General features: G+C 41.7%; 5 protein-coding genes across 6 annotated transcripts; 3 read left to right on the top strand and 2 right to left on the bottom strand.

Moving 5' to 3' along the window:
- The first annotated feature begins 82 nt into the window (after nucleotides 1–82).
- On the top strand, nucleotides 83–4,928 carry LOC135164968 (probable ATP-dependent RNA helicase DHX34). Of its 2 annotated transcripts, XM_064125796.1 has the most exons (3): nucleotides 83–283; nucleotides 385–1,215; nucleotides 1,305–4,928. In XM_064125796.1, the coding sequence occupies exons 2-3, from the start codon at nucleotides 570–572 to the stop codon at nucleotides 4,142–4,144; spliced, it is 3,486 nt and encodes a 1,161-aa protein (XP_063981866.1). In that variant the 5' UTR covers nucleotides 83–283; nucleotides 385–569; the 3' UTR covers nucleotides 4,145–4,928. The 2 variants fall into 2 exon arrangements, with proteins under 2 accessions (XP_063981866.1, XP_063981865.1); XM_064125795.1 differs by having other exon boundaries at nucleotides 83–1,215.
- Pig-v (Phosphatidylinositol glycan anchor biosynthesis class V) lies at nucleotides 4,299–15,093 on the bottom strand. Its single transcript, XM_064125817.1, has 2 exons — nucleotides 14,950–15,093; nucleotides 4,299–6,262 (listed from the first exon to the last, which is right to left on the bottom strand). Exon 2 carries the CDS (start codon nucleotides 6,105–6,107, stop codon nucleotides 4,650–4,652), a length of 1,458 nt encoding a protein of 485 aa, XP_063981887.1. The 5' UTR covers nucleotides 6,108–6,262; nucleotides 14,950–15,093; the 3' UTR covers nucleotides 4,299–4,649.
- LOC135164966 (dual oxidase-like) lies at nucleotides 6,262–14,824 on the top strand. The gene is made up of 10 exons (XM_064125791.1): nucleotides 6,262–6,438; nucleotides 6,560–6,923; nucleotides 7,053–7,234; nucleotides 7,293–7,536; nucleotides 8,961–9,188; nucleotides 9,284–9,462; nucleotides 10,638–13,622; nucleotides 13,909–14,223; nucleotides 14,330–14,458; nucleotides 14,683–14,824. Exons 1-10 carry the CDS (start codon nucleotides 6,349–6,351, stop codon nucleotides 14,809–14,811), a joined length of 4,845 nt encoding a protein of 1,614 aa, XP_063981861.1. The 5' UTR covers nucleotides 6,262–6,348; the 3' UTR covers nucleotides 14,812–14,824.
- On the bottom strand, nucleotides 7,585–8,989 carry LOC135164983 (pyruvate dehydrogenase E1 component subunit beta, mitochondrial-like). The gene has a single exon (XM_064125824.1). The coding sequence runs from the start codon at nucleotides 8,724–8,726 to the stop codon at nucleotides 7,671–7,673; it is 1,056 nt and encodes a 351-aa protein (XP_063981894.1). The 5' UTR covers nucleotides 8,727–8,989; the 3' UTR covers nucleotides 7,585–7,670.
- LOC135164994 (succinate dehydrogenase assembly factor 4, mitochondrial) lies at nucleotides 14,987–15,763 on the top strand. The gene is made up of 3 exons (XM_064125837.1): nucleotides 14,987–15,127; nucleotides 15,209–15,307; nucleotides 15,523–15,763. The coding sequence occupies exons 1-3, from the start codon at nucleotides 15,067–15,069 to the stop codon at nucleotides 15,690–15,692; spliced, it is 330 nt and encodes a 109-aa protein (XP_063981907.1). The 5' UTR covers nucleotides 14,987–15,066; the 3' UTR covers nucleotides 15,693–15,763.
- The last annotated feature ends 409 nt before the right edge of the window (nucleotides 15,764–16,172 follow it).

Genomic DNA, 16,172 nt, shown 5'->3' with positions numbered 1-16,172 from the left:
ATCATTGCACAAAAATAATTTGAGATAATTCCTTTATCTGCAGCTATCACTCTTGCATTCCTTGTATACATTGTCTCGAAGATTTTGCTCAAAATGAATGATGCAATGGATGAAAAAATCATATCTTATCGTACTACTTTTCTGATACTCAAGGACCGACCATGGGGCCGAACTTGAATCATGAAAAAATATCGATATGTCTAACATTGGTGTGAACGATCAAAGTCTTTCCCTGATTTTGTATCTTTTGATTAAAGGAGTAACAAACAAGTTGCGACTGAAGGTAAGCGGTCTTGTATTTGGCAATTCTTCAATTTCTCCCGCCAAGCCATGTGACTTCCCCCCGCTACTACAATTCTATTGTTGACAATTTTTTCTCCCAAGACGTTTTGCAGCAGTAGGAAGGAAATAATAAAGTGCAACAAATATGTTGATCCTCGTCAGGGTCAGGGTAGAGCGGATAAATCATAAATCTCTTGATTCCTAGACATAAATGAATTGTCTTCGATATGGAAGAGATGGAAAAGTGAATTTGAGGTTAGAAGTGAAATATCTAACGTTTCAAAACAATGAGTTCTTCAAGAAAATCCAGAAGAGACAGAGAGAATGATAAGACACGACGACATGCAGATGATTTCGGAGCTTCGTCCACTTCAGAATCCCACCATCATCGGAGATCATCAGAGAATTCGGACGACTTCACATTCACTAGATTTAGGTACGAGTTGAATAAAGTCTTTTCTGCGAATCCCAATTTAGTGCAGAACCCTGACGACTTCTGGGGATTTCTAAAAAAATACGAAGATGTGCAGAAGAAGTTGGGAGGGAGTCAAGAACCTCCACCGTCGCATGCAAAGTTGAATTCAATTGGAGTTCCCGATTGTTATCATAAAAGCTATTGTCTCAACCTGAGGCTAAATCTGAAGTTCGGAGAGCTCTTTGCTAGAATTCAACAGACAAGAGAGCTGTCCGATTTCCAGTTGGACCGGTTCAAAGACATTATTATGCTTTATGTGGACTTCAAGCAAAAGGAGAAGTTCAGAAAGCTGAAGAAGTTGAGGGAGAACCAGGCAAATTTGCCAGTTGCGAAGCACAGGCAGGAGATTATTGAGGCTGTTAAGGAGGAAAGGGTGGTGATCATCGCTGGCGACACTGGCTGTGGAAAATCTACTCAGGTACCTCAGTATCTGTACTCCGCGGGATTCACAAAAATAGGTACAATTATTGTTAGTCACCTTCATTCAATACTAGGCCTATTCCGAGCGTGTTAAATACAGTCAAAATTTCCCTTTCTGCTGTTTCAGCATGCACTCAGCCTCGCAGGATCGCCTGTATATCCCTCTCGAAGCGCGTGGCATTCGAGACCCTCACCGAAAACTTGCCAGTGGTGGGCTATCAAATCCGTTTCGAGAAGCAACGCAACCAGAACACACAAATAACCTTCATAACCGAAGGTCTCCTCTTGCGTCAAGTCTCTTCGGAGACCGGTCTCTCTCAGTACGATGTAGTAGTCCTCGACGAGGTGCATGAACGCCACCTCTACGGAGACTTCCTCCTAGGTATAATGAAGTGTCTAATTTACCAGAGACCTGACCTGAAACTGGTGCTTATGTCCGCCACCATTAATATTCAGCTTTTCGGCTCCTACTTTGCCAAGGAGGAGGTTCGAATAATTCAGGTACCAGGTCGTCTGTACCCAATTCAGCTCCTCTATCGTCCGATAACGATCGACGATTTTAAATACAAAAATGACCGGTTCAATCCTTCACCCTACGTTCAAATCCTTCAGTTGATTGATAAAAAATATCCCCCAGAGGAGAAGGGGGATTTGCTGATTTTCTTGAGTGGAATGAGTGAGATAACTGCAGTTGTAGATGCTGCCAAAGAGTATGCCCAAAAAAAAACCAACTGGATTATTTTGCCCCTGCACTCTACCCTCTCCATCTCCGAACAAGATAAGGTCTTTGATTATCCCCCGGACGGCGTGAGGAAGTGCATTGTATCGACTAATATTGCGGAGACCTCAATCACGATCGACGGAATACGATTCGTCGCTGACTCAGGAAAGGTCAAAGAGATGAGCTACGACCCCAGCTGCAAGATGCAGCGTCTCAAAGAATTTTGGATATCGAAAGCAAGTGCTGAACAAAGAAAAGGTCGAGCAGGTCGAACGGGTCCAGGTGTGTGCTACCGGGTGTACTCCGACGAAGAATTCACCTCTCTCGAGAAATATTCAACTCCTGAAATTCAGCGTGTCCCACTGGATTCTCTTCTCCTCCAGATGATGGCAATGGGCCTGCCCGACCCTCGAAAATTTCCCTTTATCGAGCCCCCTCCCCCGCAGAGCCTCGAGAATTCCATTCTCTCCCTCAAGGAGCATGGGGCAATCACGGAGAATGAAAAACTCACATGCATTGGCAAGACATTATCAAGACTTCCTGTGGACATCACCATAGGAAAAATGTTGATAATGGGTTCGATTTTTCATCAGGTAGATCCTGTTCTTTCTCTAGCTGCTGCTCTCAGCATTCAAAATCCCTTCACAAATCGAGCGTTCAAGGATTCAGAGTGTGAAACATCTCGAAAAAAATTGGAATCCGATCATGGAGACCCCATCACGCTGCTCAATGCTTATAAAGAATGGCTGGAAGTCAAACAGGAGAACAGTCATGAAGGCCGAAACACGAGCAGCACCAGCAGAAGGTGGTGCAAACGTCGAGGTCTCGAGGAGCAACGTTTTTACGAAATGACAAAGCTACGAAGTCAGTTCAAAGATCTCCTCAAAGACTGCAATCTGATGAAGAACCAGAATGAAGAGCCGAATTCATCGATGTCAAGCAGTGAAAGAGCCCTCAGATATGGTGAACTCAAACTCCTGAAGTCATTGAAAAGAACCTACAGGCAATCATCGAGTAATAGAAAAAGAAAGCAATTGAAAGTCGATGAATTTGACCTTCAACTGGACAACGATAACGACAACGACGAAATTGACATTAAAGACGTCGAGTTCAGAATGAGGAATGATGCTTCCCAGGTGCAGAATCTCCTGAACGCCAGTACCGCCTGCTCCTATAAAGATCTAACAATGTTAAAACTGATTCTTTGCAGTGGACTCTACCCACAATTCGCCATTGCTGATGAATTTAATTACTGTAAATCCACGAATGAGCAGTTATTTCATACTAAATCAAAACCCTACGTCGCCCTCCACCCGATGAGTTACTTCGGAAATCATCCGCAGATTTTACATCTTGAGGAGCCCGACATTGTTGATGTGCCTGGGTTCAAGTCAAAGACTCCCGTGAGTCCTAAGCATCAGCTATTGGCTTACTTATCACTTCTCGAAACGACTAAACCATACTTAGTGAATACCTTGAGGATGCCAGCTGCTCAGACTCTTCTTTTATTTTCTCAAGAGCTCGACACTAATTCGGTGATCTCTGTTATTGTTTGTGATAATTCATTGGGGCTGGAATTTCCCATAATTGATAGCGGAATGAATCTGCTGATCAGGGCCATCAGAATTAGAGCGCAGTGGGATCTGTTGCTGAAGAGACAGCTGAAGGATGCCAAGACCGACGAGGAAGACGAGGAAGTGCAGCGGCTACAGGAAATGGAGTATGAGCTGAATAGAAATTTGATCGAGTTCATGCACACCAGTGTTCCTTACACCATTAAGAGGCTTCTCCCGGCTGATTTAAACCGAATTTTCGTTGGACCTGGGGAGAACGATATGACGCACAGTTTTGGGGACAGTAATCCCTTTGAGGAGAATTTCAAATGTGTGGTGAATGGGGCAAAAGGGGGAGTCAAGGTTAATGAGTATGTTACGTATAATTGCTTGTTGGAGAATGACTGGAGTGATAGGATTGCTGGGGAGATGATGGAGAGCCCTTGGGAATGTGATAAATGTGATTTTAGGGGGATTGTGGGGTGTGTTGGGAAACTGCAGCATCGAACGCTGTGTGATAAGACTCAGAGTAAAAAGATAGGCCAGGGGGAAAGAGAAGGGGGGAATAGTGTTAAAGGGAAGAGAAAGGCCAATTGTAAGGAGTATGAGTGTGACGAGTGTAAAGAAACATTATGGCTGACTCCGATTGAAATATTGAGGCATAAGAAGGGACACAATAAAGCAGAGTCTTAATTGATTCGGTCGAATCCTCCTTTTGTTGATGACGTAGATGTTTGAAAATATTACATATATTTATGAAAAGTGAAAGTGAATCCAGGAATATGCCAATGAGGTTTCCGGAATGAATGCATGTCTTCAGAGTTTAGAATAATTTTTGTCACTTCCATTTTCATTAGAATACGTTACTTTATTCAATTAACTCAAAGTTAAAACGGACTGAGAATCCGTAGAATCGTCAATTCGTATGATACAGAAAAATACGAGTTAAAAAGAACTAAATTATTCTTCAAATCATTGCATACAAAATTAGGATGAACCAAATAATAATTTTGTAAATGACACATAAATTGTGAATGAATTTAATTATTTTATGAGTAAATCATGTTGTGATTCAATTTGTCATTAAAAAAATCCTATTAATCTGCCTTTTGTTTTGATATTCTCACCCACATGTGTGTCGTAAAAATTACTAAAAAATGATTAGCGACTGAAATAATCAAGTTACACAAATTTCGTTTCACGTCCACGGCAGAAAATTGGAATAAAAGATGGTACCAACGAAGATGTATGACGTAAAATATGCTATGACTAATCTCGGTTCGATGGACCGTGTAGTTGGAGTTCTGAAAAATATATTGAATCCTAAACGGACGTCGTGCTGATAATGCAAATCGTTGCGTTCCTCATTAGTCAATATAATTGCCGCATACCAATACAAAATTGGACTGGCAGATGCAAGAAGTCTTGTACTGACTTGGATATGTACATAAAATATACAAAACAAAGTTAAAAATAATCCATGAACGACAAATGGAAAAATCTTGGCAGGATAATCTTTTCTCAGACCGCCATGCTTCCGAACGTCTAATGTCAATACTTTCATACTCACAACTGCTGCCCAGTTCTCTAATAAGTACTTATAAATAAACCTGAACATGAAGTACATTATCGGCAATGCTAGCACAAAATTGGGAATTTGTTTCAATTCGTAATAATTCATAAAGCCGACATTCCAGTAGTGGTTTTGAATGTAAAAATAGGACATGGGCATTCGATAGTGACACCAGGGTGGAATATCCCCACCAGGCATTATAAATCTATTAACTTCGCCATAGTCTCTCACGTGTGGCGGCATGTATGTTGAATTGCCAATGTGCGTACAGTACAAAGTGTAATTGTAAGTCTGTAGCAATAAAAATGGTGTAAACGACAATATAATTGTAGCACAAAGTTTCAATAAGGTCTTCGACCATGCAGACAGTTGTAGTAAAAATTTCGACTGTTGTTCAGAATTTATCCTCCGGGACATGGAAACATGACCGATGATATCTTGTAAACAGACGTACAAGGGGAAGCCAACGTTGAGTAATCCATTAGATCTCACTAGTGTAGATAATCCAATGGGAATACTGACGAAATAATTCTTCTGAACTGATTTGAGCATAGCAAAAAACGTTATGTACGCGAACATGGATTCTGTGTAGGCTGCAGTGAAGAAGATGGAGGCTGGACCAACGCAGTATAAAAGGGCCACTTTGTACCCAAATTTCTGATTCCATATGGTGGACGTCAGGTCGTACAGTACCAGTGCTGATTTAAGAAAACAGAAGAAGTTGATGCCAATCGCTGAGAGAGTTATGACACTGTGATAGTTCAACAAGAAGAAAGTTTTCCTGAAAATTTTTGCTACCGCTCTGACAGTCATCGGGTACATGGGCGGAAAGGCCAGTGTATTTTCGTATGTATACCCATATTTTGCGATGTGGATGTAATATTCGGAGTCCCAACGAGTCAATCCACCGAAGAGGAAGGAGACGACCTTGTCCAAAAATGATACGTTCTCATAGGGATCTAGAGGTGTTCTGAAGACCTCTGGTTCGTGGTCTGGGATGATGCTGTTGAAGATCAACTGGAGAAATATCACTATTAGGCGGCTGACAATGGCGTATGCCAAAATTTTCTGACGGGGCTGCATCACAGAGCAATAAATTTTTTCTGTTCTCCCACAGCACTCGTCGATGAATCATGGAGATAAATTCAGCAACTTCCGGACGTTTTATCAAACTGGGAAAGTTTCGAACATCCTTCAAGTACAGTTCCAAAGCTCCCGAGCGTGAGGTCGGTACTGATCTGGAAATGAAATTTTTTTTCGTGTTATTAAGCCTAGAAAGCGGTTAGACTGACAAATTAGTGTTTCGACGGTTTTGTCATTGAAAATGAAGTGGATGATTGTAGTAATGATGATTGGGTGTGGAGTATCGGGCCAGGGCAATGAGACACACCCGATGCATCCGGAGCAAGCTGAGGTAATTTTGATGAGCGAGTGAGGAAATATAATGTGATTGAAGAACAATGAAACTCAGTATAAAATTAAATAACATAACATAATGACATAATGTGCTAACTCTAATGTAATATTTACATAAGGTACCTATGCCCACTGAACAAGTGATACCCGAGATACCAACGGTGCCCGATCCTATTCCGAGAGATACAATAATTCCTCGATTGCTTGGAAACCTTGTAAATCCTAATGAGGCAATACCCTTGCCCCGGAATGAATCTATCGAATACCCAGGGTATGATGGATGGTACAATAACCTTGGGAGGCCGGAGCTGGGGGCGGTGGACACACCGCTCTTGCGATCAACTCCGGCTGCTTATGCGGACGGGGTCTATACACTGGCTGGACAGAATCGTCCTAATCCACTAGAACTCAGTGAACAACTGCTGGATGGCCCTATCGGATCAAAATCCAGAACCGGAAGAAATGCCTTGCTCGTCTTTTTCGGTGAGAAATTGGTTTGATACCAATATTATTTTTATATCAAAGAATTCATTTAACTAACTAATAGCTGGTCAAGCCTCATTTAAAACCGAAAGTCAATAATTTCTGGGACATGGGAAAATGATTTTTCAGGACAACACGTAGTTGAGGAAATACTGGATGCCCAGAGACCGGCGTGTCCTCCAGAATATATAAACATACCAATCCCAAATAATCACCCGTACCGTATGAGCAGTAACCACACTGTGATGCCAGTGCTAAGAACTCGTTACGATGAACGCACAGGACAGTCTCCAAATAATCCTAGACAGCAAGTAATGAACCCTCAATTTCAGTTAAAAATTCACATCGATTAATTTCATATGATTCTAGTTGAATGAAATCACTCCATTCCTCGATGGTGGTCTCATATATGGAACCACCAAGGCTTGGTCTGATTATCTTCGTCTCGATGCTAACAATAAACTCGTCGATGGTGGACTACTGGCCTCCAGTTTGGGGGGACAGTACCCGGAAGAGAACAAGGTCAGACTTCCAATGTTTAACCCACCTCCACCGAGTTGCCATCACGAGTACGTGAAGCAACATTCTCTGGAGAACGTCGACAGATTCTTCAGTGAGTAAAATAATCTAAATTTCTTCGAATCCGTCAAATTGTCTATTTAATTTTCGCCGGTCTCTCCATTCAAGAGAATGAGCTACAGTAAAAATGGCCATCAAAAGACCCTGAAGAATAAATGCATCAGGTTTTCATATCTTAATTCCACAAATCTTCTTAGCATACTCGACAATATGATGGTCCTTCGGTGTGCATTCATACTCAATCTTATCCGAATACGGCATGGGCACATCAATGCCAGTACACCTGACAGCAGGAGCATCCAGTTGAAAGAAAACTGGATTCTCCATAACAGTGGAGCAGATTTCAGCTCCAACCCCACATCTAGGCCACCCTAGCTCGACTACCATAAGTCGATGAGTCTTTCCAATGGACTCAAAAATCATTGCCCAATCGACAGGCCTCAGTGATCTCAAATTAACGACCTCAGCCTCGATCCCAACAGCCCCGAGCATCTCAGCTGCCCTCATAACATGCCAAGTAGCTTGTCCATGACACACAAGGGTTATATGCTGACCTTGACGTTCGATTTTGCCCTTTCCAATGGGCACAATGAAGTCCTTGTCTAAAGCCTCATTGGACACCTCAAACTCCATATTATAGAGCAACTCTGACTCCAGAATCACCACCGGATCGGGATCTCTGACTCCTGCCTTCAGACATCCCCTGTAGTCCTCACTCGTAGATGGAGACATGACTTTGAGCCCGGGTACACTCATATACCAAGCGGCAAAGCACTGCGAGTGTTGTGCTGCCAATCCCTTGGCATTGCCATTGGGTCCCCTGAAGACAATTGGCACGGGATATCTTCCTGCCGACATGTAGAGATTCTTCGCCGCTGCATTTACCACACGATCAATCGCCTGCATCGAGAAATTGAAGGTCATGAACTCGCAGATTGGACGGAGACCTGCAATAGCAGCTCCAATCGCTATTCCAGCGAATCCAGCTTCGGTTATCGGGGTGTCAATCACTCGCTTGTCACCGTACTTCTCCCAGAGGCCTTTTGTCACCTTGTAAGCTCCATCGTATTGGGCGACTTCTTCGCCGATGATGAAGACTGTGGGATTGTTGGCGAGTTCCTCGTCTAGGGCGGAGTTCAAAGCGTCTCGGATGGAGAGCTTTCCCATGAGGCGCGATAATACCCGGAGAGAGGGGAGGCCACGAGGGACGAGGAGAGAATGCATTTCAAGGGGTTTAGGGTCTGCAGAGCTTTCTGCTCTTGTTTATTTCAGCTTTGGGAACTTTTGGGGGGTTCAAGGGTCTTGGAGGGTTAGAATGTAATTTATTGTTTCTCTCTTAGTTGAATCAATTTCAGAAATTGATTTTTGTCATTCCCTCACTGATGAGGTATCTCCACCTACGTTTTTTGAATTTTTTTCTTCTTTTGACTTATCGATGTGATTTCTGTTGAACTGCAGAATTGGGGAATCCCCGAGGCAACGAAAATCCGTTTCTGCTATCGTTTGGAGTCGTCTGGTTTAGATGGCACAATGCAATTGCCAAAAATTTGAAGATTCAAAATCCCAGCTGGACTGGTGAGAAAATTTATAACGAGGCACGAAAGTGGGTCATTGCTTCGCAACAAAGTATCGTTGTATATGAGTGGCTGCCCCAATGGCTGGGAGAGGACCTTGAAAACTATACAGGTAAATTCAGTCAACTCTAACGTTGACGGAATGGTTACGGTTTCAAGACTGTGAAGTCTGTAATTATTTAATGTTCCTTCTTTTGTTGTTCGAAGGTTACGACCCCGCTGTTGATCCACAAATTGAACAGGTCTTTCAATCTGCCGCATTTCGATTTGGGCACACGCTAGTCCCTGCCGGTGTTTATCGAAAGGAAGGGGGAAAAGAAGGGTGCACATTCCGCGGATATATGGAAAAAGCCATCCGCACGTGCAATAATTACTGGTTGCCGAAGGTATTGAAAAATTAATGCAAATGCCCTGACACTCATTCGCTCCTCCCTTTGAAAATTGATTGCAATTTTTTCTAGGATGATGAGAAAATCTATATATTTCCTCCTTATTTTTTTCCACACAGCAAGGAATATATAAAATATATATTCAGTTAAAATTACAAATCTTGTAGTTCATATTCACTATTATTACGGAATAGAAAAGTAAATTTACCGAGTTGACAAAAGTTAACGGGCGCAGTAATGTTCAACAGCCGAGACAATCAAAATTTACGGAACATTCTGGAAAACCGGTTCATTACCTAGAATTTAGAGACCCCAAATGATCCCTAAATGACCAGCAACTAGACTCTTAAACCACGAAATTTCATAATTACTGTCACAAAAATCAATTACACTCACCGGTTAATTCTCGAGAAACTCCGAGATAATATTCTCTGGAAGCTTAGTATCGTGGCGAAGTCAGAAGATTATTGAGCAATACAGACAAACAACAAGGAACTCACTCACAATATTTACAGAGCGATGTGCCAGGTCAGTTGAAAGAGAGACCGTGCAGGGCGACTTATCGCTGCTGAATACTAACGAAAAGGAACTCGGGGTAATCGTTGCCTCGAAAAATTTAGAATTTTCTCCCCTCACTTCCTTCCTAGCGTATCGATGATGTTGCGAAACTGGGTAAACTGACATTATTCATTTTAAAATAAATAAACAAACAAGGGTCCCAGAAAATTGGAACTTGCGCCTCGAAGTCCGGGGAGTTTATCTGCATTGAACTTAGCAGGAGTCAACACAATCCGCTGCTCGCACGATGCTGTAGCATGTTTTTTTATGGGGTGTAGGGTATGGGGTGATTAAATAATGGGGACAAACCTTAGAGTCCTGATTTACCTGTTTCTATGGTCTGCGTGTGACTGTATGCGAATTTCGTGCGTAACCCATAGCTCCCTGAATAATAAAATAACATTCTCGTGAACAAAAAATGATCAACAAAAAAAATCACGTGTCCTTTGTCTTGTCCCCGAATCCTAGAAAATATCGGGATCAATTTCCAAAACTACGAGGGTCAGCCCTTGATTCCTGTCACATGAAGCTCAATTCCTCAGCTTTTACGAAAAAAATCACACTAGGGAATGCAAAAGAGACTGTTCTGATTCTGCTCATCACGTAATTTGTAGAATAAACTCCGTCAAGATGGTGAGACAATTGATGGACATATTCTCATCGAGGATCTGCTCAGGGGAATGGTAGTCCAGTTGACTGAAGCTGAAGATCATAAAATTGTCGACGATCTCCGGAAGAGCGTATTTGGACCATTAGAATTCTCACGTCGTGACCTTATGGCACTGAATATTCAACGAGCTCGTGATCACGGAATCCCCGATTACAACACAGTGAGGAAATTCTACAACCTGCATCCGGTCGAGAGTTGGTCTCACTTCGTGAGAGTTGATTCGACGATCCGGAAAAGATTAAAAAAACTCTACAGGAAATTCGACGACATCGATCTTTGGGTTGGGGGAATCATGGAGACTGAAGATGGTCCCGGAGAGCTGTTCAGGAAAATTATTGCCGATCAATTCAAGAGGATTCGGAATGGCGATCGATTTTGGTTCGAGAATAACAACAATGGATTATTCACGCCTGAAGAAATCAAACGACTGCGAGCACTATCCTTTCGAGACATTCTCATAAGTGTCACGGATATAAGCGAGGACGACCTCCCAAAAAATGTCTTCAGGGTTCCCATATCGGACTTCGAGATACAGCCAAATTGTTTGCGAATGGTGACCAAAGGTAATTGTTCGTATTTGAATCGTACATCAATTCCGTGTTGGCACGCACCGCCAGTAACTGCGTCTAGGACAGAGGAATGTACTCCCCTGAGAAGTTACGATTATTTTGCAAATAGTGAATTGGCATTTACGTTGACCTTCACATCAACGGGTGTCTTCTTCGGTTCCTTGCTTCTGCTGATTCTGGTTAAATTATACCGCCGCCACACGAAAAATAAAATTCATGCAAAGTTGGAGAATACCCCGAGCTCTGAGGATTCTGCTAACATGCACATGGCTCACGAGTGGATGGGCTTTTCCTCACCCAATAGATGCGTTATTGTTCAGTTAAATAGGAATAGTAAACAGATACAAGTTAAAAATGCTTTGGGCCATTTGACACGGGCCCTAGATCTTGCATCGTGTAAGAAAGTTCTTATGTTTATTGGCCACGACAGCTGTCATTTATTGCTCAGAGTTGAACACAATTACGATTTGGTCCTCAAATTCGCTTCGATCTACCTACGGAATACTTTTGTGGTAACACTGGAACGATTTCTGATAGACATTGGGGTGGAGCGGGAAACAGTCGCTAGAATTACTACAATCGCAGTTCTCAAACAAGCTGTAACTATGAAAGTCAGACAGAAGAAGTTGGAGCAATTTTTTCGAGTGGTTTTTTCTCAGGCCTTCAACATAGCTCATTCAGAAGACGAGATTCTCCGAATCGACTCCGAGGTCGCCAAGGAAGTCATTCACACGGAGTTAACGATCCTCGAATTTGCTGAGGCTCTGACAATGCGAGTAGATTCCGAATTTGTTCGTAAAATGTTCAATCTGATTGACACTGATAAAAATGGTTTCATATCATTTCGAGAGTTCATCGACATGTTAGTGCTGTTCCTGAAAGGAACAGCTGAGGAGAAACTCCAATTGCTGTTCGATATGTATGATATCAATGGAGTTGGACATCTCAAGCGCGAGGATTTTGCGCACATGCTGAGATCGTTCATGGACACGGTCAATGCTGATATTTCTGATGACAAATTGGATTCATTGATTCACTCAATGATGGAGGAGGCACAATTGGCTGGCAAGCCAACAATAGATATACTCGATTTCAAGAATATTCTTGGGGAATTCAATGATAAATTAAGCTACGCTGAACTGGAGTTCAATGTCAATGCTGAGGGAACGAGCAAGAAGTTGCATGCGGGAAAAGCTACGGTCAAGTCTAAGTTCATTGGGGAGGTGAAAAGAACTGTAGAGGGATTGTACGCCGATCCCAAGGACCTGAGGATGAGGATTGTGGGGGGAAGATCGACTGATGCTGATCCTATAGATTCGATAGTTAATAATACGGATATTGTGAAGAGTGTCAAGGCTCATGATAGTCGGTGGCACCCAGTCATGAAATTCGTGGCCAATAAACAACTTGAAATCTTCTGGGTGGTACTATATACGACAGTTTTATTCGGCATCTTCGCCGAGAGATTTCATTACTACACATTTTTGAGAGAGCACAATGGCCTGCGCCAAATCACCAACTTCGGTGTATCAGTGACTCGAGGTGCAGCTTCGGCGATGATGTTTGCTTTCTCCAGCCTATTGGTGACGATGTGTCACAACACCATAACAATTCTCCGAGACACATTTCTCCAGTTTTACATTCCCTTCGACTCGGCCATTGAAATGCACAAGTACATCGCCTGCTGGGGCCTCGTCTTCACCCTGATTCACGTGATCGGACACGGTTTCAACTTTTACTACATATCGACCCAGACAGCGGACGACCTCACGTGTTTATTCAGAAATTATTTCCACGCATCCCACGAGCTCCCGAAATTTCAGTACTGGGTGTGGGGAACAATGACCGGGGTCACGGCAATGTTGCTCACCCTGGTAACTGGAATAATCTTCGTTTGCTCGCTGCCCGTGGTGAGGAGGAGAATCTACAAGTGGTTCGACTATGGCCACTCTCTCTATCCAATTTTTTTCATTCTAATGTTTCTCCACGGAAGCGGAAGACTAGTGCAAGGTCCCTACTTCCAGTATTTTTTCATTGGCCCTGTGATTCTGTTCACGATTGATAAAATATTCACAGCGACGAGGAAAACTACTGAAATTCCACTGCTGAAGGTGGACATTCTACCCTCGAATGTCACCTGCTTGATTTTCCAGAAGCCACTGCACTTTCAGTACAAGGCAGGACAGTGGGTGAGGATTTCATGTCCGGCGCTCAATACTAATGAGTACCATCCATTCACCTTGAGCTCGGCTCCTCATGAATCGACTTTGTCGGTGCATATCAGGTCTGTGGGACCCTGGACCATTAATATGAGGAACAAGCTCGATCCCGCGAGGAAGGAAATCGTCGAAATGCCTAAGGTTTGACTATCATTTTATTGCAAATAGCAGTTCCATTAAATTTATTCCTCCGAATCATCTCTAGTGGAGATTAAAGGAAGTAGATCTCCAATTCATTAATTTAAAATCACGATTTTTTATCGATTTTCGAATATTTCCGTTTATACATCAATCATTAATTATTCAAGAGTGAGGCTTGAGCTTAGAGAAGAAAGAAAACATGCAGAATCTGCATTTATATACGATAATTTGGAAAATTGAGATGAAGAATGCACACTCACTCGGTTTGATACTTTTGTTGATCTAGATCCACGTCGATGGTCCTTACGGCGAGTCCCATCAGAACTGGAACAAATACAATATTTCAATTATGATCGCAAGTGGAATTGGTGTGACTCCCTTTGCATCAATCTTGAAAGACATCGCTCATAAGACTAATCAGAACTTTAACTTGAGGAATAGAAAGGTTTATTTCATCTGGGTCACTCAGACCCAAAAGCAATTCGAATGGATGGTGGATATATTGAGGGAAGTGGAGAAGGTTGATGTCAGACATGTTGTTTCAATTCACATCTTCATCACTCAGTTTTATCAGAAATTTGATCTTCGAACCATTTTACTGGTAAAACAAATATTATTTTACTTTTCTGACGATCATTTTCAGAGCTAGAGAATTAGTGGAGCACAGTTAATAGGTCCTATAATGCTATAATTCTTCTATATTTTAGTATATCTGTGAGCGTCACTTCCAGAAAATTTCGAACAAGTCTTTATTTACTGGCTTGAGAGCAGTCACCCACTTTGGAAGACCAGATTTTTCGCAGTTTCTATTGGCCATTGGCACAATGCATAAAGACGTAAGTTTAATGGATATATCATTTGCGTGATGATGAAAAAAATGATCAGAATTGAAATTCTCTGATGATTATTTTCCTCATTCGTCAAAATAGTCGGTTAAGCAGTGATCAATCCCGACATAAGGGGATTAACAAATAATTGCCTAATAAAAACCAAAAATTCATGTGGGACAATTTCATCGAGGTTCATTGCTCTGGTAAGTTAATAATCATTTCAATTACAGAGTAATACAGTTGGAGTATTTAGCTGTGGGTCCCCCACAGTCGTCAGAGCTGTAGACAACGCCTGTCAGAGCATCAACAGCCGACCCGATACGCAAACCCTCTTCCAACACCATTACAAGAGTTTTTGATCTCAAAATATAGGTTATGTTTGCTAGCAAACATGGATATGTGTGAAAATAAAATTGATTCGCTTTTTGTTACATAAACATTGAAGAAAAATATATGATTGAGAAAAAATTACCCAACTAATTTTTATTGTCTCCCACCTTTTTGGATTTTGAAGTAGCTCGGGCTCACTTCTAGGAAGTATTCGTACTATCAATTAAGGAAAACGTTTGATGATAAAGCCTGCTAACAGTGTTTGCGTTTGATACTTTATCACCATGTTGCGAATCACAGGCAAAAGACTGAATCCGGCAACGATTAAACAATGGACTCATGCTGGTGATTGTTCCGTCGATTCTAATCACAACGAACGAGCTAACCTAGTAATTGGGTGATAATAATAATTTTTGTTGTTCCTAGGGGAGATTCGATGTTTTGCAAGTACAGACGATGGTGGAGTCAAGGAGAGTGAAAGACTGAAAGAATTTAGGAAGAAATTACGACAAAAAACTCCAATAGGTAGGCAATTTCAAAGAAAACATTACCAGGAAAGTCGTGAAAGAATTCAACTAAATATAACCGGTTTGATTAGGCTGAGAATAATTCTATATCCTATTATTTGGTAAAAGACCTTGAAAATAATCAAATGGAGAGCATGTTGCATCGAATGCATTGGCTCTGGAGACGCTCCACTACCCGAAGCAGGTTAATAAAGTTTGAAAAAATATTTTTAGGTAAATTAGAGGAACTAGAAGAAGGAAAGCATCCATATCAGGAAAAAGAACCACTTGAGGCTCATCCCAACAATACGAACCCTCAAACCGGTGAAGTTGGAGGTCCACGAGGTCCAGAACCTACTCGTTATGGTGATTGGGAACGAAAAGGACGAGTCTCTGATTTTTAAAATTTTCGAAAGATTATTCTCGTGTTTAAAAATGTTTAACAGATAGAATAAAACTGCTTACCATTCTCAAATGTTTCATTCGTCATTTGTCGCAAGAGAATCATTGGAAATGTTGACAGCAAAGAGATTTATTTTCCTGAGATCGATTCCAAAGAGAAATTTTCTGAATTTTTCCACGGGTAATGAAGACAATTCTTGTTTCAAAATGAATTGACATCATTACTACTATCATTTGTATTACTTGATAGGATTTATTCTTAAAGACCAAAGAAACGCTCAAAATGAATCGGAGAGAATGAAGAAATTTCACAAGAAATTGGAATCGGAAATGCCTGGTGAGTAAGTAGAAAGTTATAGCCGTACACTGGAGTTCGAAAGACCGGAAAAACAATTTTATGTTTATTTTTTCTTAGCAATGATTAATTAAAAAAAAATATTTCTGCTCTTCATTTATAGTTGACGATCTCCTTCTAATTGACG

Source organism: Diachasmimorpha longicaudata, chromosome 8, assembly GCF_034640455.1.
Source record: "Diachasmimorpha longicaudata isolate KC_UGA_2023 chromosome 8, iyDiaLong2, whole genome shotgun sequence".
Taxonomy (NCBI): domain Eukaryota; kingdom Metazoa; phylum Arthropoda; class Insecta; order Hymenoptera; family Braconidae; genus Diachasmimorpha; species Diachasmimorpha longicaudata.
Note: the sequence above shows the minus strand (reverse complement) of the source record. Positions and strands in the feature narration are given on the sequence as shown.